The sequence below is a fragment of the Eubalaena glacialis genome, chromosome X (genome assembly GCF_028564815.1).
Source record: "Eubalaena glacialis isolate mEubGla1 chromosome X, mEubGla1.1.hap2.+ XY, whole genome shotgun sequence".
Taxonomy (NCBI): domain Eukaryota; kingdom Metazoa; phylum Chordata; class Mammalia; order Artiodactyla; family Balaenidae; genus Eubalaena; species Eubalaena glacialis.
In genome coordinates this window covers 16,005,490-16,019,120 of record NC_083736.1, presented here as the reverse complement: position 1 = coordinate 16,019,120, position 13,631 = coordinate 16,005,490, and the positions used below count along the sequence as shown (strand labels likewise).

General features: G+C 39.7%; 1 protein-coding gene across 1 annotated transcript in view; it reads right to left on the bottom strand.

Annotated features, from left to right (window-relative positions):
- PPEF1 (protein phosphatase with EF-hand domain 1) overlaps positions 1 to 12,892 on the bottom strand; it is a 121,526-nt gene extending 108,634 nt beyond the window's left edge. Inside the window, exons 1-2 of the mRNA XM_061178374.1 lie at positions 12,852 to 12,892; positions 6,757 to 6,920 (exon numbers count right to left, since the gene is read on the bottom strand). Of these exons, the coding sequence (XP_061034357.1) occupies positions 6,757 to 6,805 (49 nt within the window). The 5' untranslated portion in view covers positions 6,806 to 6,920; positions 12,852 to 12,892. The remainder of the gene's footprint in view (positions 1 to 6,756; positions 6,921 to 12,851) is intronic.
- Positions 12,893 to 13,631: the final 739 nt, after the last annotated feature.

Sequence of the window (13,631 nt, the reverse complement as noted above, 5' to 3'; positions counted from 1 at the left end):
GTGTCCATCCGCCATGATGCCTCAACGTGCACCTTTGGCCACTTGCTCACTCGAAGACGTTCAAAGGTGCATGACTATTTGATCACCCAAGCACGGGGATAAATGCCAATCACATCTCACTATGACCACTGAGGAATTCAAGGGAAAAAAAGCTCACAGAAACATCAGATAACCTTGGCCACAAGATCAACTCATGAAATGATACGAAGTTTTCCTGTGGTGTTCTCCCAAGATGATGGGAACAATGTTGTGTCAAGGAGGAAAGAAGCTACACTCTATAATAAGAGCTCTATACATAACATATATGATCAGAATACAAAAGTATCAAGGATATGCTATTTTCTGAAATCAGTTTCCATTTCTGATAATCTATCTGTTAACCTAAACTAGGAATCATCTAAGATAAAGTCTGTCCCTCACAACATTCAAAAGTCTAATGTAGGAGAGGAATCAGATGGCAGAATAGAAGGATATGGAGCTCACCTCCTCCCACAAATACATCAAAAATCCATCTACCTGTGGAACAATTCTCACAGAATACCTACTGAACACTGGCAGAAGATATCAGACACCCAAAATTACAAGAAAGATCTCCACATAACCAGGAAGACCCCTCAATGTTTTTAACTGGATTCATGTTTAAAATGGGAGAGATTTCGTCCTTCATATTCCCCTGTAAATTCTCAGCATGGAACAGAGACTCCAGTGCCTGCTATGTTCTCAGTAAGTATTTCTGGCAGAATGAATGAATGAAACCATTGTACATATTACTTCATGTTATATAAAACCACATTTATCGTTCAGAGCATTTGTGCTTTCTCAGTATTTTCATGCATCATGAATATAGGTGTATTATATTCAGGAATAAGTAAAACAGTGCTTTTTTAAAAAAATAGAGTTTAGGAACTTCCCTGGTGGTGCAATGGATAAGACTCCGTGCTCCCGATGCAGGGGGCCTGGGTTCGATCCCTGGTCAGGGAACTAGATCCCACATGCATGCCACAACTAAGAGTTTGCATGCCACAACTAAGAAGCCGGTGAGCTGCAACTAAGGAGCCGGCGAGCTGCAACTAAGGAGCCTGCCTGCCACAACTAAGGAGCCCACCTGTCACAACTAAGGAGCCCACCTGCCACAACTAAGACCCCGTGCAACCAAATAAATAAATAAATAAATAAATTTTTTTAAAAAATAGAGTTTAGGGGATTAAGAGGTACAAACTATTATGTATAAAATAAGCTACAAGGATGTACTGTATAACATGGGGAATATAGCCCATATTTTATAATAACTATAAATGGAGTATAACCTTTAAAAATTGTGAATCACTATATTATATACCTGAAACTTATATAATATTGTACATCAACTATACTTCAACTAAAGAGAAAAAAAATAGAGTTTATAAAGGTAATACATGCAAGACCTCTTCAATAAAACCAGGTGGCAACTGCAAACAGAAAAAAAACAAAGGATTATATACCATGATCAAGTGGGATTTATGCCAGGAATACAGAGTTGGTTCAATATCTGAAATTCAATTAATGTACAGTACATCATAGAATAAAGAACAAAAACTACATGATCATCTCAATACATGCAGACAAGGCATTTGACAAAATTAAATACCATTTTTTAATTTAAAAAAAACAATCAATAAACTAGTATTAGGAATGAACTTCCTCAACCTGATAAAGAGCATCCACAAAAAAGTCACAGCTAATATCACACTTAAAGGTGAAAGACTGAATGCCCTCCCCCTAAGATTAAGAACAAGACAAGGAAGCCTACTCTTGCTTTTCTATTTAACAGTGACTGAGACTGTAGCCAGGATAGTCAGGCAAGAAAGTGAAATCAAAGGCACAGAATAGAAAGGAGGAAGCAAAACTTCCTCTATTTGCAGATGACATGATTTATAAATAGAAAATCCTAAGGAATCCACTAAAAATCTATTAGAGCTAATAAATGAGTTTAGCAGTCTCGGGATACAAGATCAATCAATATACAAAAATCAATTGTTTTTCTGTACACTTGCAATGAACAACCCAAAAATGAAATTAAAACGACAATTCCATTTATAATAGCATCAAAAAGAATAAAATACTTGGGCTAGATTTAACAAAAGAAGAGTAAAACTTAAACTCTGAACACTACAAAACATTGCTGAAAGAAATTAAAGACCTAAATAAATGGAAAGCTATCCTGTGTTCATGAAACAGATGACTTAACTGTTAAGATGACAATACTTCCCAAACTGATCTACCGATTCAACGTAATCCACACCAACGTTCCAGCTGGTTTCTTTTGAGAAATTGATCCCAAAATTCATATGGAAATGCAAGGGACCCAGAAAGCCAAAACAATCTTGAAAAAGAGAAACAAAGTCGAAGGATTCACACCTTCAATTTCAAAACTTTCTACAAAATCTACAGTAAGCAAGACAGTGTGGTACTGGCATAAGGATGGACATATAGATCAATGGAACAGAACTCAAGAGTCCAGAAATAAACCCTGACATTTATGGTCAATTGATTTTTTTTAAAAATAAATTTATTTATTTATTCATTCATTCATCTATTTATTTATTTATTTTTGGCTGGGTTGGGTCTCTGCTGCTGCGCGTGGGCTTTCTCTAGTTGCGGCAAGCAGGCGCTACTCTTCGTTGTGGTGCGCAGGCTTCTCATTGCGGTGGCTTCTCTTGATGCAGAGCACAGGCTCTAGGCACGCGGGCTTCAGTAGTTGTGGCTCGTGGGCTCTAGAGCGCAGGCTCAGTAGTTGTGGCGCATGGGCTTTGTTGCTCCGTGGCATGTGGGATCTTCCCGGACCACAGCTCGAACCCGTGTCCCCTGCATTGGCAGGCAGATTCTTAATCACTGCGCCAGCAGGGAAGCCCTGGTCAATTGATTTTTGACAAGAGTGCCAAGATCATTCAATGGGGAAAGAATAGTCTTTTCAACAAATGGTGCTGGGACAACTAGATATTCACATGCAAAGGATAAATGTGTATCCCTACCTCATACCATATATGAAAATTAACTCAAAATTGATCAAGAACTAAATGTAAGACCTAAAAATACAAAATTCTTAGAAGAAAACATAAGCACAAATAATCTTGAGTTTGGCCCAAAAGCACAAGCAACCAAAGAAAAAATAAATTGGACTTCATCAAAATTAAAACCTTTGTGCTTCAAAGAACATCATCAAGAAAATGAGAAGACAACCCACTGAATGGGAGAAAATATTTGCAAATCATACATTTGATAAGGAACTTGTAACTAGAATATTACAAAAACTCTTACAAAAAAATATAAAAATAAATAACTCTATTAAAAAACTAGCAAATGGGACTTCCCTGGTGGTGCAGTGGTTAAGAATCTGCCTGCCAGTGCAGGGGACATGGGTTTGAGCCCTGGTCTGGGAAGATCCCACATGCTGCAGAGCAACTAAGCCCGTGTGCCACAAGTACTGAGACTGCGCTCTAGAGCCCGCAAGCCACAACTACTGAGCCTGTGTGCTGCAACTACTGAAGCCCGCGCGCCTAGACCCATGCTCCGCAACAAGAGAAGCCACTGCAATGAGAAGCTCCCGCACCACAACAAAGAGCAGCCCCCACTCGCCACAACTAGAGGAAGCCCATGCACAGCAATGAAGACCCAACGCAGCCAAAAAAAAAACATAGCAAATGATCTGAATGGATATTTCCCCAAAGAAGATCTACAAATGTCTAATGAACACATGAAAAGATCCTCAACATCATTAGTCATTAGGGACATTCAAATAAAAACCCTAAAGAGATACCACTCCATACCCACTAGGATGGGTATAATCAAAAGGACAGACAATAACAAGTGTTGCTGAGGATGTGGAGAAATAAGAACCCTCATACTTTGCTGGTGGGAAAGAAAATGGTGCAGCCACTTGGGAAAACAGTTTAGAAGTTTCTCAAAATGTTAAACATTGAGCTACCATATGACCCAGCAATTCTACTCATAAGTCTAGAGCCAAGAGAGCTGAAAACCTGTTTTATATAATAACTTTTACATGAATGTTCATAGTAGCATTGCTCACTATAGCGAAAAAATAGAAACAATCCAAATGCCCATCAACTGATGATTGGATGAATACAATGTAACATAATCATACAATGGAATATTATTCAGCAATAAAAAGGAATGAAGTTCTGATTCATGATACAACATGGTTGAACTTTGAAATACTACACTGAATAAAAGAAGTCAGACACGAAAGACTCCATATTGTCTGATTACATTTATATGAAATGTCCAGAACAGTCCAAATCTATAGAGACAGAAAGTAGATTTGTGATTACCTAGGGTTGGGGAGATATAGGGTAGGAGAGTAACTGCTAATGGTTTTGGGGGCGGGGGATGAAAATGTTCTAAAACTGACTGCGGTGATGGTTGTACGGCTCTATGAATATACCAAAAATTCACTGATGTTTACACTTTAAACTGGTGAATTGTGTAGTATGTGAATAATAAAGCTGCTATTATTAAAAAGTGATCCAGGAAAACAGTTTGGCATTTCCTCAAAAAGTTAACCACAAAACTACCATATGACCCTGAAATTCCTACTACTAGGTATATACCCAAAAGAATTGAAAACAGGGACTCAAATAAGTACACGTACACTCATGTGCATAGCAACACTATTCACAATAGCCAAAAAGGTGGAAAAAACCCACATGTCCATCAAATGAATGGACTAAAAAATGAGATATATACATACGATGAAATATTATCCAGCCTTAAAAATGAATGAAGTACTGATACATGCTACAACACGGATGAACCTCAAAAACATTATGCTAAGTAAAAGAAGCCAGACAAAAGGGTCACATCGAGTATGATTCTATTTACATGACATGTCCAGAACAGGTAAATTCATAGAAAGAGAATACAGATGGGTAGTTGCCAGGTGCTGGGGGAAGAGGAAATAGGGAGAAACTGCTTAATAAATAAGGGATTTTACTTTGGAGTGATGGAAATGTTCAAGAACTAGATAGAAGTGGTGGTTACACAACTTTGTGCAAATGGCACTGAACTGTTCCTTTTAAGATGGTTAATTTTGGGCTTCCCTGGTGGCGCAGTGGTTAAGAATCCATTTGCCAATGCAGGGGACAAGGGTTCAAGCCCTGGTCCGGGAAGATCCCACATGCCGCGGAGCAACTAAGCCCGTGCGCCACAACTAGTGAGCCTGCGCTCTGGAGCCCGTGAGCCACAACTACTGAGCCCACGTGCCACAACTACTGAAGCTCGTGTGCCTAGAGCACATGCTCTGCAACAAGAGAAGCCACTGCAATAAGAAGACCATGCACCGCAACGAAGAGTAGCCCCCGCACGCCGCAACTAGAGAAAGACCGCGCAGCTACGAAGACCCAGCACAGCCAAAAATAAATAAATAAAATAAATAAATTTATTTTAAAAAAATATGGTTAATTTTGTGTTACATGAATTTCACCTCAATAAATTATTTAAAAGAAACAGCAATCCAAAAATTGAAGTTAATGTTCCCATTTACATGTAACATTTTAAAAGCTGAACAGTATTTCAAAAAGAGAGAATTTACGTTTACAAGTTGGGCTTGGCTTTTTTTTAACCTAAGAAATTTGGCTAAATTTTTAAAACTCTGGGTAATCTTAGGTATAAAAAGAGAATAACTCTCTGTACTCTCATAATAAATTACTATCATGGAATTAGTTCAGTTGGAGCTTTTGAAAGATTTATTTCATGACATGCTTACAGATCTGAAGGAGTTAGTGCATCTCCTGTTGCCCCACTGTCAGAGATTAACTTGCTAACTCACTGGCACAAGTCAGCTGGGAGGGAGACCAACATTTGATTCCCAAAGGAAAACATTCCACACTAATTAGAATAGAATACTCTGCATCCTAAACTCTGCATCTTAAGCCTGAGTAAACTGCTAAAACCAAGATGTGGAACAGAAATTGGGAAAACTATCTGTAACCTGGATAACAAAGGAATGGAGTTTAAGAGCAAGTTATTCACACAAGCACCCCAGCTTGTTTGTTTCTGGTTTAATTCGCATGTGGAGACTATGTCCCTTAAACACTCAAGTGAGTTTCAACTAGATTCTAGTATCTATGAGAAAGAACGTCAGTACAAAATAAACAAAGGAAATACTGAAGCCTCTAATTACATGGGGATAGTGGGGGGGCACATCATCTATTTAGAAACAACACACGTTTCAGGAAGCAGATAATCTAGCATTTCTCAAATTCTACGTAGACTATTCTAAAAACATGAAGCAAATCTCATGAAGTTCTGTATTGAATAGCTATAAAAAACCTGATCACTGAGTTATAAAATCTAATAAAAATTCAATGGTGCTACCAAATGTCACATAGGTATGGATAGAGCTGTTTATAAGCGTACTGAATAAACAGATATAAATTTACAGAGAGGCTTTCTTGTTCCCTGCCACTGAGTTTTAAATTGAGATTTTATATTGGTACATTTTCAACTGAAATCAAATCAAACATAAAATATCTCTCAGATAATACTTTATGGCACATCATAAATTCAAAGCTACATCTTCCTAAAGGTAGTTTCCAATGTTATCCCAATATTTAACCTTCAGTTCAAGTGATGATGCCTCATGCAAAATCACTCTGGGCAGCTTGAGAACTGTGTGTGTAAATGAGAAAGGGGCAGAGGGTGAACCCAGCTCACTCTCCCCTTTTGATCCAGGAAGACAGGCACACTCCTAGCACTCACCTTTCTTAGATTTCTTGTCTTTCATTGAAGACGAAGTGCCACAGCCCATGTCTTGTTAATCATGTATGTTCATGAATCAACTTCTCACTCTAAAACAGGGTGAAAAGTGCTTCCCTTTACTCTGCGAGGAGCCCCTCCTGACTGATCCACTTCGGTCACAGATCCTGATGAGGAGGACACACGAGGGAGGGAGGAAAGCGGCCGTTAACAAGGTATCTAAGGGCTGCTCAGCAAGATTCATTTTACGCTTCTTCTCAACTGCTGTTCATCATGTGATATGGAAAGTGATCAGACATAGTCTAATCCTGGTTTATTTTCCAAAACACAGAAGCAGCAACAGAGCAGCTATAGATTGCTTTTCTGCAACACATAAATTACATTTTCCCCGTGTCTAGGTCAGATCAATACTCTATAAAATAAAGCATTAAAATGAAAAGAAAAATGGAAATGTAAGATCATACAATTTTCTAATTGAAATAAAGGGAATGGGATATGAAGGATCTGACATAATTTAACTGTTTTGCTTTTAAGTTCAAAATAGTTAAATCTATCTGGGCTTTTAAAAACACAAATTGGAGAATGGCTATGAGACAACAACAACATATTTATACAACTATGCCAAAATTCAAATCAAAATGAGTTCTTTGACACTATTTCTCAGAATCAGTCAGGGCACTTATTTAAAAAAAAAAAAAAAAAGGAGGCTTCAAGGCCTCCCCAGAAACTAAAGCATCAGAATCCAGGAAGTTCCCTTTTCAAACAAGCTCTCCAGGCATTTCTGAGGCCCGTCCAAAGTCTGTCCTCGCACTCACCAGGCCTTCAGATGGCTCAGCTGAGACTGCAACATTGGATCTTCCACAATCACTCCATGGGAGTTTTCAACAAAATTCCTTTCTGTAGTAATCCCACCTCATGCCTTTTTGGGGTGATGTTTCCTTTATTTCGTGATGCTCCAAACCAGCCTGTGCTAATCTATTTGCATTTCTTGATAGTAACAAAGTCAAAGAACAACTGACTTGGGACTCTGCCAGGCATGCCTATTTTTCGTTAGTACTACACTAAACGCTGCAAGATTGCGACTCAATGAAAGAAAGGGGCAAAACAAAATGAGCAAAATATTTGAATTATGGAAATATTTTTAAAACAACAATAACCTTAATAAACAGATATTCTGATCAGAGCTAGGCTTGATTCTATTATGTATTGAATTAATTAACCCTCCTAAACTTTGGGTTATTTCCAAATTTGATAGGCATTTCTTACATATCTTTCTTATCTACATCAGGGGTAAAAAATGTCAACAGGGTCAGCTCCAAGGGCAGAAAACCCTTGTGGCATTCCACTCCAGACCAATCTCTAGGGTTACTACAGACCCATTACATTCACACTCTCCTACTCCTTCAGTTAGGTGGTAAATTTACCCATCGTAAGCATCCACTTACTTATCTATGAGACGTCCTCGTAAATTTCGCTATTTTAATGAAATTAAGATATATAATTTGACACCTTGACATTCCAGGCTAGCCAGCAGCAGCAGAAGAAAAAGAGGAGGAGGAGGAAGAGAAGAAGGAAGGAAGAAAGGAGGGAGGAAGAAAGGAAGGAAGGAAGGAAATCAGTTTGCCATTACTTTTAATAACATAATTATAGACATTTAAAGGTGGTAGACTTTTAAAATTACCCAGAATTTACACAAAGTGCAAGAAAACCAAGCCCCTTGTCTAAAGTCATATAGACAAACTGGCTGTCAAACTCTGTTGCATATTAGCATCACCTGGGGAGCTTTTAAAACTCCCAATGCTCAGACAGCACCTCACCAAATTAGTCTCTGGGGATTTAAAACACAGTGATGCCTGGGTCCCATCCCCAGAGATTCTGATGTAATTGGTATTGAGTGGGGTTTGGGCATCAGGGGTGTTAAAAGCTCGCCAGGTGATTCTAATGTGCAGCAAAGTTTGACATTCTCTACTGGAAACAATGTTCTAGGGAACCCATGGTGATGCCTAGTGATCATCACATTTTCCTCTAAATGCTTTGACTCCATCTGTTTGGAACAGAATTTTTCCAGAGGTCATGTCAGGCTTATAAGGCAGTGGCTTCTGGCATCTACTCTTGGCTTGTCTTTGAAATTGGGGCACTATTTACCCATCACCTCTGATCTCTCCATTCTCAGACATTTCTCAAAGGTTATCTGCAGTGCCTATGAGAACACGTCTGCCGGGTTCTTCCTCACCCTTTGAAGTAGTTCATTTGGTCCTGGTGAGTTTCTCCAAGTGCCTAGATCCATGCTCTCCTATATGAGTACCACAAAACTTACCAGGGGAGATTATTTTAAAATGCAGACTCCCAGGCTTTACTGCCAATGCTTGGATTCAAGCAGTCCAAGGGGGCCTGGGAATGTGCAATTAAAAGTGCACACTTCATGGGACTTCGACACAAGCACTCCCCATATCTCAGTTTGAGAAACACTGCTCTCCATATCTCCCTTGGGCTTTGCTTCCATCTTTATGCTATTTTTTTCTACCCCTTTTTATGAATACGTAAGAGTTAGGCATTGAGTAGGCAACACTGATGCTACGATAGGAAGTGATATATTTCAAACTCAATTTTTTTTTCCAGAAAAAAAAAAGCAATCTCTCTCCAAAGGCATTTGGTTCTCAGCCACTCCTCAGTCAATTCATTACACAACAAACAAAAGTCCATATAAAAGATTCACTAGGAACTAAAAAGCATCAAACTTGAATATATTTCTGCTAGACTGTAAGCTCCATGGGTACCTTTATTTCTAAATACTCTTTGAATCTCTGGCACCTACACAGTGCATTTCACATAGCAGGTGCTTGATAAATGCCAAATGAATGAATGAATGAATGAATAAGGGAATGCATATTTCTAAGCCAGGGTCCTTTAAAAAATTAATGCTAAAAGTAATTATTAGTCCATCATTTCGTGCACAGATACACGCTATTTGATTACACAAAAGCCTTTTATTAAACCAGAAAATGGGTAGTACTTATATATTCATTTTTAAAGAAAAACTTTAAATCATGATAGAAAGAAATGAGCATTGTTCTAGAATTCTTGGGTTATTAGAAAAAATAATTTGCTATTAGAATTTTTACATTATTAAATAATAATAATTTAATTTCCTTAGGTAACAGGTAAAACGAAAGTCAGGTCATTTTAATTCTCACCAAAACAAGAGCTGGTTAAGGCCAGGTGCCACTTACTACTCCCTTACACTACCCAAGCTAAACTGCAATCACCCACTTAAAGGCTGAGAGGGACGCACGTTTGTAAGCAGTGTATGTCCCTTTGAGGACAACCCTGGGTGGTGCAAAGCTGATAAAAATGATTTGGGAATTTTCCATTACTTGGGACAATCTAAGCTTCTTCCACTCCCTGCCCTCCGTCAGCATCAGATAAACAGTGTGCTAAAGAGGTCTCTGAAGAAATGATTTCCCTAGGGCCTGAAAGGAGTTCTCCAGCTCAAAAGGTGGGTAGTCTCTGCAGCATTCACAAAGACCCAAGGATGCCGTAGTCAGTGACAGCAACCACTTAAAAGGTGGATCTTGGCAAAAAACAGCTTGAAACTTGCTCAGTGCTGCTGCCCCTACCGATATATACCAAGGGTGGTTTTAAAGCATAAACGTAAAATAGTGACTCATCATTGGCACTCACTTATAATCTGCAAAAGGAAAGTCTTCCAATGCTTCTGCTAAAAGGTTTTCACTGTGCGTGGGTGGGGGGAGGGTAGAGTGGGGGAGAACTGTTTGACGTTGTTCAGTTCTTTTCATCTTAACCACTATTCATTTGCCAAGGTGAAAATACAAGGAAAGAACAAAAGATGGCCCTTGGAGCCAACCCAACCTTGGTCTCCAAGCACCCTCCAAGTGCTAGCCCAGTCTCCCCAAGTTGTTCTTATTCATTCTTGATTTTCTTTCAAAGTGCATCTCTATTGAATGCCCACACCTTGGCTCAGCCACCTTGACCTTGATTCTGCTCCACCTCTGGCATTCTAGATGTGACTTGTGTAGTCTCCCATGCTAGCAGCTCAGCTTTTCCTACAGATGCTGACTTTTGTGAGAAGTTTGTACTCCAGCCTGCCCCCAAGAAACCCAAATCCAGAACCCATAGTCATTCAACTGGCACCATACCCCAGCCCCCAGAGTGGGAGGTGAGCAGGTCTAATTCCTCCCCCTTGGACTGTGAGACACAAGCATGGAGGACAGATGTCTCTTCAGGCTTACCCTGCTACATTCTCTTTGGCATTCATTGAAACAGAGGTTCTACAGCCTGATGTCTGTGGACTAAAGATAACGAATGGGCAAAGAGCTGGGTAGAGGAGTCCCTGGCAGACCGCTCTAGAGAGGCCCCTTCCACCACTACTCTTCCAGTAGAACACTGTAGCATTTGCTCCTGTGTGGGGTCTTAAATGAATAACGGGAGTTCTGTAATATGGAGCTGGTGATTATTCCTGGGTCCATGAAAGGGTAAGAAAAAGGAGGAAACGATACTGACCACCAGAATGTATCTGAGGGTGTGTGTTGTTCTATCAGACAGGATTGTAATCAGGAGGCAGCTAGGCCTAGCGCCAGGTTTTCCAAAGTGTGTTTGTGGAAGAGGAGTTCTATGTGGTTTATGATTCTAGAAATAAGACCCCCCCCAAAAAAAAAAAAAGTCCCACCATCAAATAAGTTCAGGAGAAGTAGGATTAAACAGGTTCCTTTACTGCAGAACTCCTCAGAGCCTTCTGGATGTTAATATGCATCTCTAATACGAATCTCTAAGAAAGAGCTATAGTGTGCACTCTTTCCCAAATAGCCTAGCAGGGGACACTTTTGAGGTAAAGCATTTCAAGAACATCTATTGTTCCTAACTGCCTAATGCTGGCCCAATGGAGACTGGGGTTTAGAAGTCAGACGAACCAGAGTTTAAATTCTTCTCAGCTAGTCATTAATTCCTCTGCACCTCAGTTTTCTCATAAGAAAATAGGGATAATAACACCTACCTTACAGACTTGTATTAAAGGCTAATGAGAAGATCAACGGTGGAAAAAACCGACTGGAACAAAGAGCAATTCTTCTTAGCTGATGAGTTAGGAGGAGCCATGCACAGGTGGTACCCACTGTGGTTGACGTGTTGAAACAAAACGTGTTTGCTCACATCTCTTCCTTCAGAATGCACTGTCTGGGACCTCCCAGAGGTTAAACCCCACAGGTGTCTGTCTACCGGTTCCGGGATAATTATAGACTCACAAAGAAAAGGACTCTTTTCCCCTGAGACCGCTAAGATCTGAGAAAATGCTTTACCAGTAATAATAGTAACAGCTAAAATCACTACTATTTATTAAGGGACTATTTACCCAGCACAGTGGGTACTTTATATTTCTATTATTCCAGTTAATCTTCACAGCAACTTTCAAGGGGATATCATCACTCCCGTATTAGAGATGCAGAAACTAAGACTAAGAAATTAAATATCAGACTCCATGGCACAGCCGAACAGTGGCAGAACTAAAGACCCATTCTGTTTCATGCTTAAAGAACAAAAATGTCTGTCCACCAAAAAGTTAGCTGTGCCTTGGTTTCAGGATCCAATTTGATCAATCTACAGAAGCACTAAACCACTAAAGAGAATTCTTGAACATTGCAAGGAATTCTGTTTCCATTTCTTACAGATAGATGGAAATCCTGTGGTCCTCTGTGCCAACAAGAGGGCAAGGGAGCTAAAGGAAGATTTCTGAACATGAAGTTGTATAGTGGGCAATGACCCATGAGGGGCCTGGAAGGGTTTCTCAAAGTATCCCCTCCCTCATTTTCTAGCTCTCATCCAAGTGACCACAGAGTTTTCCCAAGTATCGAGTTCATCTGAAATAGGCTACAACCCTTCAGAATGCAAAGTCACCTGTATACCTTTTTAAGCTGATGACAATTGATTTGTAATCAGCATATTTGAGAAAAATCATTCTGAGAAATTGCAAAGCAATAAAATAAACTTCAAGTAGTACACATTTCCTGTTCCATTGCTACACAATGTATGTTTATAATGTAGACTTCTGCTTGCCCAAAATACCTAAGAACAAACAAACATATTACCTGTTTCTTCTGCTTGGCCGATGCAGAGGTTTATCCTCACCCCAGGTGTTTCAAGAGAAACAAAATCAGAAAAAAACTTCTCTGTGAGGGATGCAGAGATCTGAAAGAAAAGAGGTACAATTCCAGCTCTCTCTGGAGCATCCCCCTACACATACTTACACATACACACACACACACACACACACACACACACACGCTCCATACATCTCACATTTCTGCAGCTCTCTGCAGGGAGAGCCCTTGTTTAAACAAATCAAAAAACAAATACACATGCATACACACAAAGAAATAACTCGAACAGACTTTGCCTTTCAGCCTGGAAGGTGAGCCCAGAGCCGCAGATCCAGGAGAGGCTGGGCTGGCCCGTGAGCCGCAGCTGTCTGCCCCAACCCTGCCCTGTTCCCAGTGAAGAGATAAAGGGATGCACTCAAGTAATGCGCTGTGGTCACATGACTGCTTCCAAGGGGACCAGGCCACTGTTTGCATAAACAATCTGATCAGTACAAAATACAAAATAAATTTTGGTAAATAAGGGCAGAAAAGCACTTAGTAGCTGATCTTTAGGTCAACTGAGGATAATTTTTAGGAAACATTATAGTAACCTGGGCACGATTAAGAAAAGGAAGTGGGAACACCAAACATTACTCCTTAGGATTTGAAAAGGCATGGGTTTAAGAGAGTAGCCTTTGGGTGCCCTACTGCAAATTCATTTCTATGACATTTTTATTCTTCCAGTTATTCAATTAGCTGCTTGTTGAAGAAGGTGAAATGGAGTCCCCC